The 17,707-nt window shown below is 45.1% G+C and overlaps 1 protein-coding gene across 1 annotated transcript in view; it reads left to right on the top strand.

Annotated features, from left to right (window-relative positions):
- Nucleotides 1–17,707, top strand: part of DNAJC8 (DnaJ heat shock protein family (Hsp40) member C8) — a 214,241-nt gene that overhangs the window by 129,511 nt on the left and 67,023 nt on the right. The window contains exons 5-6 of the mRNA XM_085647574.1: nt 2,196–2,290; nt 12,500–12,571. Coding sequence (XP_085503700.1) covers nt 2,196–2,290; nt 12,500–12,571 — 167 coding nt within the window. The remainder of the gene's footprint in view (nt 1–2,195; nt 2,291–12,499; nt 12,572–17,707) is intronic.

Consider the following 17,707-nt stretch of genomic DNA (forward strand, 5'->3'; position numbering starts at 1 on the left):
GCTGCCTCTGTGCTGCTAGTGGTGCTGTCTCAGTGCTATTTGGTGGCCCCTCCAGTGCTGCCCTCAACCCCCAGGGCCTGTGTCTCTGACCCACAGGTACTTTACCGTCTACCGGTGCCTCTCCGAGGTGCTCCCTGCCTCCATAGGATAACACTGGGTCCCGTGACATCTGCACCCTGCCGCCCCAGTGCTGCTGGTGGTGCAGTACCTATTGATTCGACCCCAGCCCTGTGTTGACCACAACCCCCGGTGACTGAAGCTGAATTTTTTTTATTTACCTGTAAGTTACTCACCTGTCTTTCCTCCCATAGTGCAATACAGTGATATACCAATGCAATCCTAAGTGTTGATCCTACATATAAAGTATCTTTTTTTTACATTGAAAAGTATTACATGCACATGTAAAGCATTGTGTTGATGCTATGCAAACCTTTTGCCAGTAATAACTTGAAAATTTGCCTAATTGAAAAGTCTGCATACTTGTAACTTGGTTCCTAAAATGAAAGTAACTAAAGTAATATTTTTATAAACCACTGGCCTGGAGTTAATTATTGAGTATGTATTCCTTCCTTGTATGAGTATGTACGCCAAATGCATTAGCACCACCCTCTGATAAGCCAAACTCAGCCCAGCTACCACTAAATTGAGAGTAAGTTATCTCCTTTATCCTCTGCTATACCTTTGGGGACTCACTGAACTCTGTGCACACTGTACCTCTTTTTGGCATAGTATACAAAGTGTAATGGTTCACTCACCATCCTCTAAGGATATTTCCGTTATCTGGAATACTGCTTGCTACTCTGATTCAAGCATGTGAATCTATGAAATATCTAATACTGGCTAAGAAAATAAGTTACTTGCCTGTAACTGCAGTTATCCAGTAGTGGTATCTAGAGATCACACATTTTCTGCATCTTTACACTTCTTTGGTTCTTTTGCACTGCACACTCAGTCTTAGACACTGCACTCTACTTTACTATTCTCCCAGCGGAAGAGAAAACATCTGAGGTGGAGACCTGCTGATACATTCTGGACCGAGGGATTAGTCACAGCAGGTCTTGTGGCTCAAACTTCTTCAAACAAACAAGTTGCAAACGTCTGACCCAGCATTAGATGGCAAGAGTATGCAGATCATTTGAATCTACAGTACTGCACGCGTCCAACAGTTGGTTACAGAGGATGTAACATTATCTTTCCTTATGTTATCCATCAATTGTATCTTTCAACGTATAAACTACTTCTTATTTCTCCCATTAAACCAGAAGCATAGCTGGAATTTAATAATTTGGACCTTTGCTCTGACTTTTACTGCTGTACTTGGAATATGGTAGTTCCTTTGAGCCTTGAGGGAACAGTGTCAAAAATAGTGCCTATTTGCACATATCCTGTTTGATTTGTTTGTGAGATGAAAATTAACTGTGACGTTCACAGCTCAATTGGTTTTTACTGTTAGCGTTTGACTATTGTTGCTTATTATATTTTCATTGGAAAAAAAAAAGATGCCCTCAACTGGCTATGTTTACACTGTCGAAAGAATTAGAAAGCATTTATCAGTTTGTGTACAAAGGAGGAATATTCTGATGCTTTTGGTTGCAAAGGAATTCCCATGATTGAAAACTAGGATTAGAAGTGTGTAACTTTTACTTTGGCTTTTGAGTGGCTGTCTTGCTCTTCTCATTGTAAACCACTTCTATCCAGCTGAGAACTGTGGCGTGGCAACTGACACGGGCCTGCATCTGCACACGGCAGGCAGTGAGGCTGCATATTGAATCTGCATATATCTTTGAAAAGTAGTTTTCATTGTTGTTGTGAGTGGCAAAGTGTCAAGAATTGATCATTTTCAAAACCCTGTTCCTAAAAGTATAAGGGATACTGTAAAGTTCACTTTGTCCTTATAATATTTCTTGCTACAAAATCACACTGGGGCTTTGGAGTCTCCTAGTATTCTATGACATGTTTGTGTGAAACGTTCCTTTCAAGTTTCACCCACACATATAGGTGACTACTATAATCTTTACGCACTAACCCAAATAGTTATCACCTAATGTCACACAGATTGGTGTTTTGCTTTGGGAATCAGACTAATTTTCTAATAACTAAAGATTTTTTTTCCGTTGATGCGTACTAGTGTTAAAACAACCCAAAATTGGCTTCCTATTGCAGCACTAATATAGTAATGGTATTTATTTTTTCAGCTGTGGACAAAGCGTATAAGATGTTACTGGACCCTGAGCAAAAGAAACGAGCTTTGGATGTCATACAAGCTGGTCAGGAATATATTGATCACATTGTAAGTTATCGGTTTGCTGTTCTCTTTTTATGTAATGATTTTGTACTAGTAGATTTTTTTTCTCATGCTGCTGCAGTTCTTGTTTTTGTTGTGAAGCCACAAGTGGTGAGAGGGTGTGACTTAACGGCTAGGATGGCTGAGTTTGAAGCCGGGGAACCAGGTTCAAGTCTGGCGGCACTTCATCTCCCATGCCTAAAAAATGAATGTATCCATCTGTAATGCAACTGGTGCTCATGTATAGCGCTCTAATACCTTCGGGTGGAGTTCGTACTATATAAAACTGCAACAAAAAAAGTGTGTAGGAGACTAACCAAACCTAGCGCTCTAAGGGACCCACGAATTGCAGGTCTAGCAAGTGGCTCAATATTAGGACTGAGTACAGTAGCGGGTCTTAATGAGGTGCCCCAGAGAAACATAGCTCTCTTTACAGGATGGAGGACAAGAACTTGCTTCCACTGCTGCTGGGAAGGAGTAATGAATTTGAAATTTTCTCCATATTCTACCAGCTTAACATTTTAACTTCCTCTTGTGGCTAAAGAGTTTCCAGAATTTAACACATCAATTTTGTCTGGGCTTTTTCATCCCAATGCTGCCGATAGGCCAGGAGAAACCATGGACTACTCTTAGTTGAATAGATAAGTACGTAGGCAAGCACTTTGCTTCACAAGGCATGATTCGGAAATCTGTGTCTTGGGGCTTTTTCTTCTTTTCCTTCAGATCGGTTGAACACCACCCTGCCCATGAGCTCATTCAACAGTTAAATCAGGGTGAAAGAATTACTGTACTGGGGCGCCTTGACGCCCGTCGGGCTTAGTAGCGCTATATAAGTCGGATTTCATTTTGTTTCATTTCTTTACATCGCATGGGAAACCATTTCCTTTTCATGGCAAAGTAAAAAAGAATGGATTTAGGCTCTGTTCTGGGGTGAATGTATGACATTGTTCTGAATTCTGTCCAGCAACTGTTCTTTTTGCATTTGTCACCCACGAGTGGGACGGGTGTGCCCAGATGTGGGTCTCGTGCTCACCAAGACACTGGAGTCAAGCTATCCTGGCTGATGAGGGGTGAAACCCTGAAACTGGTCCTAGGATGCTTGTTTCCAGTCCAGGGACGACCTGGCCTGGCAGTTGGGGCTGGACTGTTCCCATTGGGTGCGGGCTCAAGACTGATTTTGCATATGGCTGGGTTCAAACTGGAATGGCATGGTGAGCAAAAAAACAATGGATTTAGGCCCAGATCTCTGTACTGGGGTGAATGTATGACATTGTTCTGTATTCTGTCTATCAACTGTTCTTTTTGCAAAGTACATATCTCAGCACAAATGCATATGCTACACTTCCTACATATGTATGCTTAATTCCTGGTTCTATGTATTCTCACTCCTCTGCTCATTGTGAAATTTAAATGCTGTAAATTAGGGAGCACTAGATTACACCATTGAAACCTTTGTAGTTATTTAGGTACCCTGTGGTTTAACTTAAAACCCAACCATTAAGCTTCAGTCGACATTCTCCCAACCCCTTTCAGCCTAATTTCAAAGACTACAATAAGTAAGTAAGGTGACCCCTTATGGAATAAAGCCTTCTAGTTTTCTGTAGCCTTTAAAAGTGAGCCTCATTGTCACAAGTTTCTCTAAAATTAAGTTTTGACATCTAAACCAAAAGTCCAAAACCACCAAGGTTACGCTACAACCTCAAGTTTACTTCTACTCGTGCAGTATCTTTGGACTATGTCATCTCACTATTACAGATGTATCGGAAATGTGATCTCACACTGAATCTCCTCATACCACTCTACACCCCTGGCTATTTTCCACTACCTCACAAACTACCCCCTTGCTGTCAGTTGATTTCCTTTCTTCCCCTCTATTGCTTTAGACTGTCCTCCGTAACAATTTTTAAACTCCTCTCATCACCACCTCCCCCCCCCTCCTCCCCGCTCACTATTGCTCAGCGAGAAGTTTCATTCTGTAGTAGGGGATCTCTGTGTATAGTCATAATCTATGAATAGTCCCGCGGAGCAATCAAAATATCTCTTAAGCTGTCCTGCATTTGCAAACCTGCAAAGACACTTAAGAGACCGACAAAATAATACAGCCTAATAACAATATGGCTGCACTGGCCAGCACTTCATCTGAAGTGAACACAAAAGCCAAAATAAAGTTTAAATGTCATTTTTATTCACATCTGACATGTTCCTTTATTGTATCACACTCCCTTCACCAAAATCCCTTTAAACAATAGAGAGGAAGGGGTGGACAGACAAGCCCTATAGGCTGTCATTATGTGTCTGCTAAAAGGATACCGTGCCTTTAAGGAACTCTCCAGAGACCCCCGGTATCCCAGGATGCACAGCCAAAGCAGGTTACTTTCAGTTCTTTTTTCTGGCTCCTGCTAGCAGGACCCTGGAGCTTGAGCTCTACCCTTTTGGGTGGATATTTGGATAACATTTTTTTTAGAAGTTTGTTCATTCGACGTCTAGAGCCTTTCTCTGCTGCATCCTGCAATTTGGTGCAGTTTGACCCACTCTTAGCATGGCTTTATTTGATAAATGCCCTGAGTGTGGGAGGAAAATGGCCAAGACGGACCCACATGATGTCTGTATTCTCTGCAGCTCATCTTCACATGTCCCTGCTACATGTGACATCTGCAAGACCTTCTCCAAGAGGACCCTGAGAGACAGGGAGAAGATTCGCCTTCAGGGACAGGAGAAACAGAGAACAGGTGGGACTTCGGGGCATGGAGGATCTCATTCCCCTTCCTCTGCCCATGCTTCAGCCACTGGAGGGACCTCCGGGCAGAAAAAGGAGCAGAAACGACACCTACCGGCTGGTAGATCACGTTCGACGTCGAAGGCGACGACGTTGACGGCGAGAGGTAAAGCACCGGTGTGTTCGCCGTCGATCCAGGGCTCTGGATCTCGACGTTCGGCATCGAGAGAGGGGCCGGCGAGACCTAGGACTAGGTCGCCGTCGAGGATTTCACAGTCGACGTCGACGCACCATCGACGTCGTACAGAGCCCCACAGACAGCGCAGCTCGCCATTGAGGCGAAACCGCTCGTCTCCTTCGCCGTCAGCTCATGGATCGACGCCGACGACATCGACGCCGAGACACCGGCGGCTTTCGTCGAGGCGAAGGAGATCGCCGTTGAGGTACAGATCGCCGTTGAGGTACAGATCGCCGTTGAGGTACAGATCGCCGTTGAGGTACAGATCGCCGTTGAGGTACAGATCGCCGTCGAGGCACAGATCGCCGTCGAGGCACAGGAGATCGCCGTCGAGGCACAGGAGATCGCCGTCGAGGCACAGGAGATCGCCGTCGAGGCACAGGAGATCGCCGTCGAGGCACAGGAGATCGCCGTCGAGGCACAGGAGATCGCCGTCGAGGCACAGGAGATCGCCGTCGAGGCACAGGAGATCGCCGTCGAGGCGAAGGAGATCGCCGTCGAGGCACAGGAGATCGCCCTCGAGGGGCCACCGTTCGACGTCGAGGGGACACCGTTTGCGGACAACGGCGAGGAGAGGCCATACGAGGTCGACGCTCAGTTCGACGTCTAGGACATCGGGTAACACTTCTTCCGGGGTTACCATATCCAGTCGTGGATCTAGGAGAAGAGGGCGCTCCCCCTCGTTTACTTCAGCATGGGATAGGCCCGCCAAGAAGAGACGGGTGGACGTGAGTCCGGGTTCTCCTGCAAGGAGTGATGGGACTCCGCAGCCTCTCCCTCAGCCGCTGCCTCAGAAGCCTCCTCCGACTCCTCCTCCGCCTCCTCCTCCTCCTCCTCCTAAACGACCTCCGTCACCGCCGGTGCCTCAGCTCCCGGTGATTCCTAAGGCCCCACGCAGACTGAGATCACGCTCTCGATCTCGCCGGAGGTCACGGAGCAGACACAGATCGTCCACTCACACCAGGCATGGACGACGGAGATATAGATCTCGTTCCAGAGGCACGAGGTATACGGACTCTTCGGGCAATGGACGGCTTTCCCCCTCGTTGTCGGAAACGCCGCCTACTAGAATCTCGCCGGTGGATGATATTGCCACTTTCCAGGATGTACTGATGAGGGGGGCGGCGAAATTGGGAATCTCAGTAGCAGTACCGGTTCCCCCTACCTCTGTGATATTTGAGACATTGCCCAAGGCTCACCTGTCACGCCCCCTCCTGCCTTTGGTTCCGGGTTTGGAGGAACCAGCCATGGAGGTCTTCTTGACACCAGCCGTGGTGAAGTCTGCTCCCTCACGGCTGCAGAAAAAGTACAGGGCCCCTGATTCGGACCCGGCATTCCTCAGGGTGGACCCTCCCCCGGACTCTGTCATTGTGGTTGCGGCTCGGAAACAACACTCCACGACGCCCTCTTCCACGGCTCCTCCGGATAAGGAGAGTCGCAAGATGGACTCCTTGGGGAGGAGAATGTGCTCTACGTCGGCCACGACTATGGTGGCTGCTAGCGCCTCCGCTCTGCTGGGTCGCTATGACCGATCGCTTTGGGACTCCCTGCAACAGTTTGCTGCCTCCCTACCTAGGGATAAATGGGAGGACTTCCAGGAGGTGTTGAATGAGGGCATGATGGTCTCCAACCAGATCATCAGTGCAGCGGGGGATGTATCGTTGCTGGCGGCCCATGGGTACTGTCATGGAGTACACATGAGGAGACATTCCTGGCTGAGGCTTACCTCTCTGAAGCCTGAAGCGCAGCAAAAGATTGCTAACTTGCCTTTCTCTGGCACGACGTTGTTCGGGTCTCATGCGGATGACGAAATGGCCCGATGAAGGCCGAAGCAGAAACCCTGAAGGCCGTGGGGTTGGAAAAACCCAAGGAACAGAAGAGGTAATTCCGTTCCTATGGCAGGCGTTATTCTAAACCACGCGGCCAGGGGCGTCAGTCTGGTCAACAACAACACCAGCAACAACAACAGTTCCCGAGGCAGTCCTTTCAAAAGCGCCAGAGGGGCAGAGGCCAGCATCAATCCTCGTCGGGGAACAAGGGCCCGGCCGGGTCGAAGCCCTAAAAGGTCGCTTCCCCCTCATCCGTTACCCGCTCCGGTGGGGGGAAGTATTCAATACTACCTGGCAGAGTGGAGAGCAATAACTCAGGACAAGTGGGTGCTGAATATTGTTTGCAATGGGTACAGTCTTCGTTTCACCAGCCCGCCTCCACAGATTCCACCAGTGCGCTCTCCCTGCATGGTACGAGAGCTCCAGCGGGAGGCGGACATTCTGTTAAAGAAGAAGGCGATAGAGGCTGTTCCTTTGGGGCAAAAAGGAAAAGGTCTTTAATCAAGGTTCTTTCTCGTCAGAAAAAAGGACAGGAACGAGTTCAGGCCTATTCTGGATCTGCGTCAAGCAAACAAGTGGATCCGCAGAGAAAAGTTCCGTATGTTGTCCCTGCATCAGATTTACCCTCAGTTGCATCGAGGAGACTGGCTGTGCGCCATAGATCTGCAGGACGCTTACTTTCATGTGCCGATCGCACAAAAGCATCGCAAGTTCCTGAGGTTTCTGGTAGGCAACAACCATTACCAGTATACAGTGCTCCCGTTTGGTCTGAAGTCTGCACCAAGGACGTTCTCCAAGTGCATGGCAGTGGTGGCAGCACACTTGCGGAAGAACAAAGTGTTTGTGTATCCATACCTGGACAATTGGCTGATCAAAGCTTCCACGTACCAGGAAGCCCAGTGTCATTTCAACAGGACAGCTGCCTTGCTTCATCGCCTGGGGCTGCACATCAACATGTCGAAGTCCGTGCCGATCCCTGTGCAGTGTCTCCAGTACTTGGGGGCCTCGGTCAATACTTTGAACGCAAGCGTGTGTCCTTCGGAGGAGAGACGCTTATCGATCCGTGGGAAGGCCCTGCACCTCCTCTCAGCCCACTCTCCTACAGTGAGGACGGTGTCCTCTTTACTGGGGTCGATGGCTTCATGCATCTTTCTCACCCCCAATGCACGTCTGCATATGAGGCCTCTGCAGGAATGTCTGGAGGATCAATGGGACCAGAGGAGGGGGCGTTGGGAGGACAAGATTCTTCTATCCCAACACGCTCTACAGTCTCTGAAATGGTGGTGCTCCTCAGAGAATGTCTGCAAGGGGACTCCCTTTCACAAGGATATTCCGGTCCAGACCATAGTGACGGATGCGTCTCTCCAGGGTTGGGGAGCGCATTTGGGCCCTCTTCAGATTCAGGGGATATGGTCGCAGACGGAGATGACTTACCACATCAACTTTTTGGAACTCAGAGCAGTACACTTGGCCCTGAAGGCGTTCCATCCTTCCTTCAAGACGAACTCCCTGCTAGTTCAGACGGACAATACCACTACCATGTATTACCTCAACAAGCAGGGGGGCTCCCGTTCACGCACGCTGTCTCGGGAGGCACAGACTATCTGGAATTGGCTGGTGGCCAGGAACCTGACGATCACGGCAACCCATCTGCCGGGAGTGCAGAATGCCCAAGCCGATACGCTCAGCAGGCTCGTTCAAGAAAATCACGAGTGGGTGCTAAACGACGACGTGCTAAGAGAGGTCTTCGCAGAGTGGGGCACTCCGTATATCGATCTGTTCGCTACGGCAGAAAACAGCAAATGCCGCGACTTCGCGTCCAGGTACTACCAACCAGGGACGCTGGGGAATGCCCTTTGGATCAGCTGGTCGAACAGCTTTCTCTACGCCTTTCCACCCATTCCCTTGATTCCGGCCGTGCTGATCAAGCTGTCGCAATCCAGAGCCAGAATGATCCTGATTGCTCCGGAATGGCCGAGGCAATGGTGGTTCACAGACCTTCTTCACCGGTCTGTTCTGCCACACTGGCGCCTACCGTGTCGGCCGGACCTTCTCACGAAATTCGGGGGACAGATGGTTCACCCCAATCTCTCGTCCTTGAGTTTGGCAGCATGGTTCCTGAGCTAGTACAGTATGGACACTTGAACCTACCTCAGGACTGTATGGAGATCTTGAAAGAGGTGAAGAGACCGTCCACGAGGACTTCTTATGCCTATAAGTGGAAGAGATTCTGCTTATGGTGCACGGCAAAGGACATTGACCCTACATCTTGTAAAGATGTTATTCTGCCTTATCTGCTGCAGTTAGCGCAATCTGGGCTTAATTTTCAGTCTATTAAAGTTCATCTCGCAGCCTTGACTGCGTATAGAAAGGGCCCTTCCCAAACCTCATTTTTTCAAATCCCTGTGATTAAAGATTTTTTGGAGGGTTTGCGTAAGGTGTTTCCCCTGTTAGACGACCTTCTCCACCATGGGAATTGAACGTGGTGTTGTCCAGATTAATGAGGGAGCCTTTTGAGCCTATTCATAAGGCTTCTTTGCAGCATTTGTCCTGGAAGGCTGCCTTCCTTGTGGCCATTACATCGGCCAGGAGGGTAAGTGAGATTCAGGCTCTGTGTTGTCAAGAGCCGTATACTGTATTCCATGCTTCTAAAGTAGTGATGCGTACTCATCCTAAATTTTTGCCTAAAGTGATATCTGATTTCCATGTAAATCAAATGATAACTTTGCCTACATTTTTTCAGCATCCCTCCTCTCCGGCAGAGAGGTCTCTGCATTCACTAGATGTGCGTAGGGTGTTGAAATTCATATCTAGATAAGACAAAAGACATCCGCAGGTCGGATCAACTGTTTGTAAATTATGGTTCAGTAAGAACTGGTCTAGCTACCTCAAAACAGTCCATCTCCAGATGGATTGTGTCCTGTATTCAGCTTTGTTATCAGAAAGCTAATAAGACGTTAGGGGGTAAGCCTACAGCGCATTCGACTAGGGGCAAAGCAGCTACTACAGCTTTGCTTAGGAATGTTCCAATTGCTGACATTTGTAAGGCTGCCACCTGGAAGTCGGTCCATACGTTTACAAAGCATTACTGCCTGGATTCTGATGCTAGGGCAGATGCGCAGGTTGGACAGGCTTCGCTGAGGAATTTGTTTGCACAGTAATTTGTTGGTGTTTTGTTTGTTACTCCACCGCTGTTTGTTGGTTGGGATGGGCTTGCCATTCTATTCATAGATTATGACTATACACAGAGATCCTCTACTACAGAATGAGTAGTTTCTTACCTGTAACTCCAGTTCTGTAGTAGGGGTATCTCTGTTATAGTCCTAAGCGACCCTCCCTCCTCCCCGGTGGAGTTAACTGACAGTATCAGGCCTGTTGTTATACACCTTCAAAAAGAACTGAAAGTAACTTGCTTTGGCTGTGCATCCTGGGATACCGGGGGTCTCTGGAGAGTTCCTTAAAGGCACGGTATCCTTTTAGCAGACACATAATGACAGCCTATAGGGCTTGTCTGTCCACCCCTTCCTCTCTATTGTTTAAAGGGATTTTGGTGAAGGGAGTGTGATACAATAAAGGAACATGTCAGATGTGAATAAAAATGACATTTAAACTTTATTTTGGCTTTTGTGTTCACTTCAGATGAAGTGCTGGCCAGTGCAGCCATATTGTTATTAGGCTGTATTATTTTGTCTGTCTCTTAAGTGTCTTTGCAGGTTTGCAAATGCAGGACAGCTTAAGAGATATTTTGATTGCTCCGGGGTCCCCGCACATGGGCGGGACTATTCATAGATTATGACTATAACAGAGATACCCCTACTACAGAACTGGAGTTACAGGTAAGAAACTACTCCTATCATTAAAAAAAAGGTTTTGGGGTAATAACTTATGACTGCCTACATTCCTGCGGTCTTGCATTCGACTAAACACATACAAATGAAGCCTGAATTCCAAAATACATTTATCCAAGTTTCTGGTGTGTACGACTCGTCCATAATACCATTAAAATCCTGCGCCACAAATCCCCATCCGAAACCCAAGGAATATCTCACTTTCTAACCAGCCTTACACTTTCAGATATTTCTTTAATTTACTGAGGCATTGCCTAGTTCCTTATTTAAGTGAAGGTTTAACAACCAAGGATTAGGACTACACTGATCATTGGAAAACTCAAGACTGAAGTTCAGTTTTCAAGACTGCACAATTGAATACTATGTACTGTATTTGGGAATAGCTGAAGGACAATTATGTAATGTGCAGTCGCTCACCTTAATAAAATCTCAGCTGTCGAACAATAACAATAGTTTTTGACCAATAGGATCATATCCATGATTGTCACAGATTGACTCATTTTTACTACATATGTCAGGAACTGTTATCTGATATGTGGCTGACAACTTTTCATTGAAACTCGCTGTCTTCAGAGAGTCATGATTAATTAAAACTAGGTCTTCCAACCGGTTATCTAATTTCTTAAAAATCAAGCTGTCGCCAGAAAGTGAGAACATGGAATGGAACAATACATTTATTGATGGAATTTTCTGGCAATGTTTCCAGTTTTTGGAATTCTTATTGAAACAGAAGCAAACTGTTTGGACCAGGAGATAACAAGAGAGAACAATATTTGAATGAATGCTTCCCAGAAATCTATGTACAAATTTGATTAATGCTGCACTTACACAATTTTGTTCATAAGAAAGGGAACCTACCTTCAAAATATTGCAGGACTTGGCATTGAAGTTCTCATGCTTTTTTGTATTTCTTAACATACATTGTTCCGTACATGAAGAAATGCTTCAAATGCCCAATTACTCTTTCCAGGTGGCTTACCCAGAAGAAACAAGCAAAGACCCATTCAGCCTGGTCTTATTGTAACCTTCTATGGTATCCGTATACATAACTTAACCCGGCACTGTGTGGGGGGGGGGGGGAGCAGCAGTTAACCCCTTCCATGCTGCGCAGATTCCGCCGCTGTGCTGACGGAATCTTGCGCGGGCGTGGTCATGACGGAACGGTTCCGTCATGAGCACAGCTCAACCGTGGCTCATGACGGAACCGTTCCGTCATGAGCACCGAAGGGGTTAAGGGGTTAATACTATGTACACATTTCATTGGTTCATTTCATTATTGGAATTCTGAACAATTATACTCATTGTTGTAGATTGTATGCATACTCTGTAGCCTTTGCCACCTACCTTCTGGAATGCCAGGCTTTAAAATTACTGTAGCAAATTGACAGTTGGTGCTACTCTCTTTGCTTACATCCTGTTAAGACATATCCATCACACCAACCTGTACCATTAGTACTGGATGTCTTAAGAATACGAATATCAGTGAGTACAGTCTGCTCTCTTTTGAAGGGTGAGATTTTCAAATAAAATCATCTTCAAAGAATCCCTCTTTTTTGCTGATAGATTCTTGTGTTAACTTTTCAGGTGAAAGAAAAAAGGAAGGCACTGAAAAAGGAAGGCAAACCTACAGTTGTGCCGGAAGATGATCCAGAAGTTGTGAGTTGTGCTCTTGGGGGATCATTTAACAGTTTTTGTTTTTCATTTTTAGCCAACAAATGCAAGCTTTTCAGAAACTGTGGAGATGTGAAGGATCTCAAGCCAGGCAGTGCAAATACTATGGAAATATATTAATGAAAAAAGAACTTTAGAAACATTTTGCATATAAACCAGCTTGTGCTTTAAAATTTAATTAGTATGATGTAAAATGGTTAAGATTCGGAGATGATTCTGAGTTACCAAGGAAACTGAGCTGGAGTTTAGTTTAACTTTATAATGCATTCTGGAGTTGCACCTTTGGATCACTTTACTTCATCCAATTGAACAAACATGCATAAGAACAGTATTTTGTATAAAGAAAACAAAAGTGCCCAGTACTGGAGCTATGCGTTCCTGATGATGTGGAGTCCTCTATTAATCTTAACAATGAGACATCTTACATCTTCCTAGAACATCATTCTTTGACAACCTCTTTCCATTTACTGAAGTACACTTTTAAAAAAATATTTTCACTTTTGATAATGTATTCGCTGCTTAAAAAAAGCACTGACAAGACACCAAACCCAACACACCACTCAGTCAGGCAGTAAGATGCTGCCTCACTTCCCACGATGCATCTTACAATCACATAAGAAAGTGGATAAATTGTGACACCACCTTAGTTGTTAGGGGGGTGGGGAGGGAGGGGCGGTTGGGGGGAAAGTTTTATAATTCGATAAGTGCAATTTATCTATATGGATAGGAGGAAATATTTCTTAATCTATGTTCACTATGGCTATACTCACTTCTGAGGAATCTGTGTCCCCATTAGAGAATGAGGGGATTGTGAGTACAAGTGTATAATGCATCGCCTCTATATTCCTTGTTGCATTAAATTCCAATAAAAAGAATTTTGATTAAAAAAAAAGCATTGACAAATAATTAATGAAATCAAATTAAAAAAATCTTTTGGGGTGGCGCAACAGAGGGGAGGGTGGGGGCAACAAGTCAGTGCTGATAATGAATGGTGAGTTTGGAAGACTGAGGAGTAATTGCAGATGAGCAGGGGTATAAAAAATAGCCAAGTCAGAATGTCCGGGGAGCAACAGGCAAACTGGGGTTGGAGGTGCAACCCAGAACTTTTGGAGAGGTTGGGGATGGGATAAAAAGAGGGGACGCAGCATGCAGGAAAGGGAGAGAAAGCAAGAAAACAGATGCTCTTCCAAGGAATGCTAAAAGCAAACCTAGTTCCCCAAGTGCAAACAGTACAAGATATAGGTCATCCAGTCAACAGTATGGTAACAAAATATATCCATTGTGGGGAGGAACTTCACTATTTGATACATTTAAAGATTACACCGTGTATGTTTTTCTTTCGGAACATATGATTAGTTTTCCTGGCTTCATTTTCGTGTGGCTCATGTACAGTCTTAAGTGTTAAACTTGCAAGTCTGATTAGTATTCATGAATATTAATAAAGGTCCCTCGATACAGAAGTTACTTACGTATACATACCACTAGTTCTCTTTCAGGTGTTTTTTCATTACTTTCATAAACCACCCTGCTCCTTACACGTGGAGTCACAGAATGTATGTAACATCGTATGTCATTCAAAACCACATCAAATTGAACTGAAGGGTTAACTATCAGTATGGCTAGTTGTCACTTTGGCATTACTAGGGGAAAATAAGCCCAACGGCATCCTTAACGTGGTGCTGCTTTTTTTGTGATGAATGGAGCTCTGTGCCTATCCATATATTTTTCCATTTTATTGTGTTCTCTTCAGATGTAGCGCTAAGACGTTTTTAAACGTAGTTTTGATTTATCTATTTGGTTTCAAAAGCTACAAAAATTAATTAAATGTTGCCTGTGCATTGACATTTGATACTTTTTAAGGTCCAGATCGGTTAGCTTACTTGAGCATAGGGAAATGATCATGGAAATGTTGGAATTCTGTCTCTCACATAATGTCTCTTTTTGATAAATGTTATTATTTACAAAAGAAAAGGACAGCCATGGGTACATCTTGTGCTCCCATTTTTGCAAATCTAACAATGGGATGGTGGGAAGCACAAAATGTCTGGACAGAACAAAATACAGAAAGCTTGAAACGGGATTTTATGGTTTCCTTTTATTGATGCCTTGTTTCTCATCTGGGATGGAAAATGCACACATACACCATAGAAAAGATTATTGAATAGTATTAAAAAGTGACCAATCACAATAATCGAATAAAATGATCAAATCAGGCAGGCCCAAACTTTTAAATGGCTCGACTTGCGCACCACATGGAAAATAAGTATCGCGAAACTGAATACGCAATAGGCATACTAGTGTTGTATTTTAGTACCCTAAAGGCCTGAGCGCAATGGTTCGTTCCGAGGTTTCTACATAGCTGCGGTAGCCATCGGTGTCTCGCCTTCTTATATGCCGGACAGAAAAATAATACACGATGATCCGTCTCCGGTGTATTATTGCATGCCGGGCATCCCTGTGTTGATGTACCACCCCAGTTATTTGTAAAAGCACGTAGTGAAAGTACCCTACATCTAAACTGTAAATAGAGCTTTTTGGCAAGAGCTGGCTGAATGTCATAGAGTACGGGTTCCATCTTGTATTGACGTTTTATCTCTAAGAATGCTGCGGTCAGTGCACCTGTCACAGAGGTCCTTTGTAATTGGGTGACTTTGTACTCTCTGAAACTCTCTGTCAAGCCCTTCCTAGATATTGTCCGACCGCTTTCTTCAGCACTAGCTTCAGGACTCCCAATCCCATTGCAGCTAGGGAGTTTTTAATGTAAAACACCCATGGGATTTTACTCACTCCCTGTGAGCTTAGCACTTCCTTCAGCTCTTCCCTGTACGCAGCTAATTCTGGAGTGCTCCATAAGCGTCGCCAAAATAGGAGGGGTCTAAGGGCAACATCCTCTGCAATTGGTCTAACCCCAAGATCCATTGGAAGCGGCATAAGTGGTGTACTTGTGTACATCTAGGTAAACAAAATCTGCATACATATATATATATATAGTAAATCCAAAAATATAAATAGCTTGCTGCACGCTAATAGTGGATATCCACCTGCACTAAAGTGGAGTATACCCATTGGCGAATTCTTAAGAGCTAGGCAAAATTGATCAGAAGATCTAGAATTCGCCCCAGCAAGCAAATAACATGTACCAAAGATTCATGAGGCCAGGGTATCCTGTATCAATACTGGATGATTCATTAAGAAGGGTTTGGTAACAAGAGAACAAAGCTTCTACTCCCCAGACTCAAACAGAGCAAAGATAAAGTGAAGAACAATATAAGGTGGTACGTTTGCAGACTGGTGGAGAAAGGGGGTGGAGCCTCAGCGACTTGCTGTTTGCTTTTTTTTTTTATATATAGCGAGGGGGGGCTACGTGGCCCACTTGCCCTGGGCCAATGGGCCCCAGGAACCCCACCCCTTGGGCCGGTCTTTATCTTTATATATATTTTTTTTTTGGGGGGGGCGCCTGGCACCCCTCCCCGGCTCGATTTCGGGCCCAGTGACCCCAAGGGTGCCTTTATACAGGCGATTGCTTTCAGGACTCACCATGATCAATGTGCTCTCCCTTTCTTTGGGTTTCAGCATTGTTTTATGTTTGCTATGCTTGTAATAGGATATGAGGGTTCGATGAAATCAATGCACCACTTCTTAGCATGAACTTTGCTAGCAGCATATTTTCTGAGCCAAAACTGACTTTCTCTCAAGAGATCTACATAGAGAAAAGCAACTGCTATTGCTTCCCTTGCATGTGCTTTCATTAGCAGTACCAGAATTTTAGGGTGATGTAACCTTCAGTTCATCAGATGACCACAGTAGCCATCAAGTAAACTAATAATACTCCTTGCTAGACACTCAAACCAGTTACATAATCTCCACTTTTTTTGCATCGTAAAAGAATTCCACCTTACCAAGCAGAGCTTCATCTATTTGGCCCCATCTTCTAGCTAATGGATCTGTCATGTATTCTGGTCATGCAGCATGGTCTCCATTGTTAAGCCAGTCTGAACATGACCTGCATGCATCAGGACCTAAATAACAAACGGGCACTCTTGCTCTGTAAAAATCACAGCCATGGATCATTGCCAAAATATCACATGAGCATTAAACCCGACTGAATGCTCTCACAGTCACAAAGTGATATTTTCCATACAGTCCTTTTCTTCAATATCTGGTTTCTGCCTGCAATACACGCTAGCCAGGTGTAGGAATTCTGGCATAGAGGAGGTTCCACTACGTAAATACCTATTGTTCCTCAATGGCAATACTTGTCTGCTTCCTAAATTTATACCTCAAGAGTCACTAAGGCTTTGGTCATGAGCCCACTCTGCTGTTGGATTCCAGCTGCCAAGCAAGACCAAAAATGGTTGCGTTTGCACTGCTCCTGTGAAGATGGCTTTGTTCTCACACCCTGCCCCTGATTTGCATGTGGTTGGTCTTTGTCTGTAAATAGCTAAAAATGATGGAATGCTATTCAAAATATTTAGTTCAGCTTTCCATTCATCACTGTATGCGCTGTCCCTCCAGAGTGGCGCAGAACCCGAGTAATTCAAAATTGCTTATGTGAAAGCTGGATCGCTGCCTTCACAAATGTGAGAAGCTGATTTGGTATATGGTGTACACTTACGTAAGTGGGCACCTTGCACCAATCCAGACAACCCTTATGGTGGTTTTAGACAACCTTAAAAAGCTCTCTAAGTAGTAGCTGTGGAGAGCAGCCTTCAGGCTTTGTCCAGAAGGTGTGTAAAGCAGTTTGTTTTACCAGAACATAATCTTATTGATATAGAGTAAGTGAAAAAGAACTACACAGTGTATTTATAAAAATATGTATTTATTGTAAAACACTCACTAACTCACACATCTCCTAGCTGGAGATATACACAGTGCACACAATACTTTTCAATAGAAACCGGTAAGTAGCACGTAATACACAGTGGTCACCATGGGTACACCAAACTGTATACTAAAATAGTGGTATGCAAACCATGACTAGAATCCAGACTATACCCAGAAGACGTAGAAGTAGTGTCGGAAACCGCCGTTGAACCCAGTGGGGGACATCCGGAAGATGCCGCTGCTGGGTAAGGTGAAAGTGTCCGGTGGAACCCAAAGGTGGATTCAAGTTGAGAATTA

This window comes from Triturus cristatus, chromosome 3_2 (assembly GCF_964204655.1).
Source record: "Triturus cristatus chromosome 3_2, aTriCri1.1, whole genome shotgun sequence".
Taxonomy (NCBI): Eukaryota; Metazoa; Chordata; class Amphibia; order Caudata; family Salamandridae; genus Triturus; species Triturus cristatus.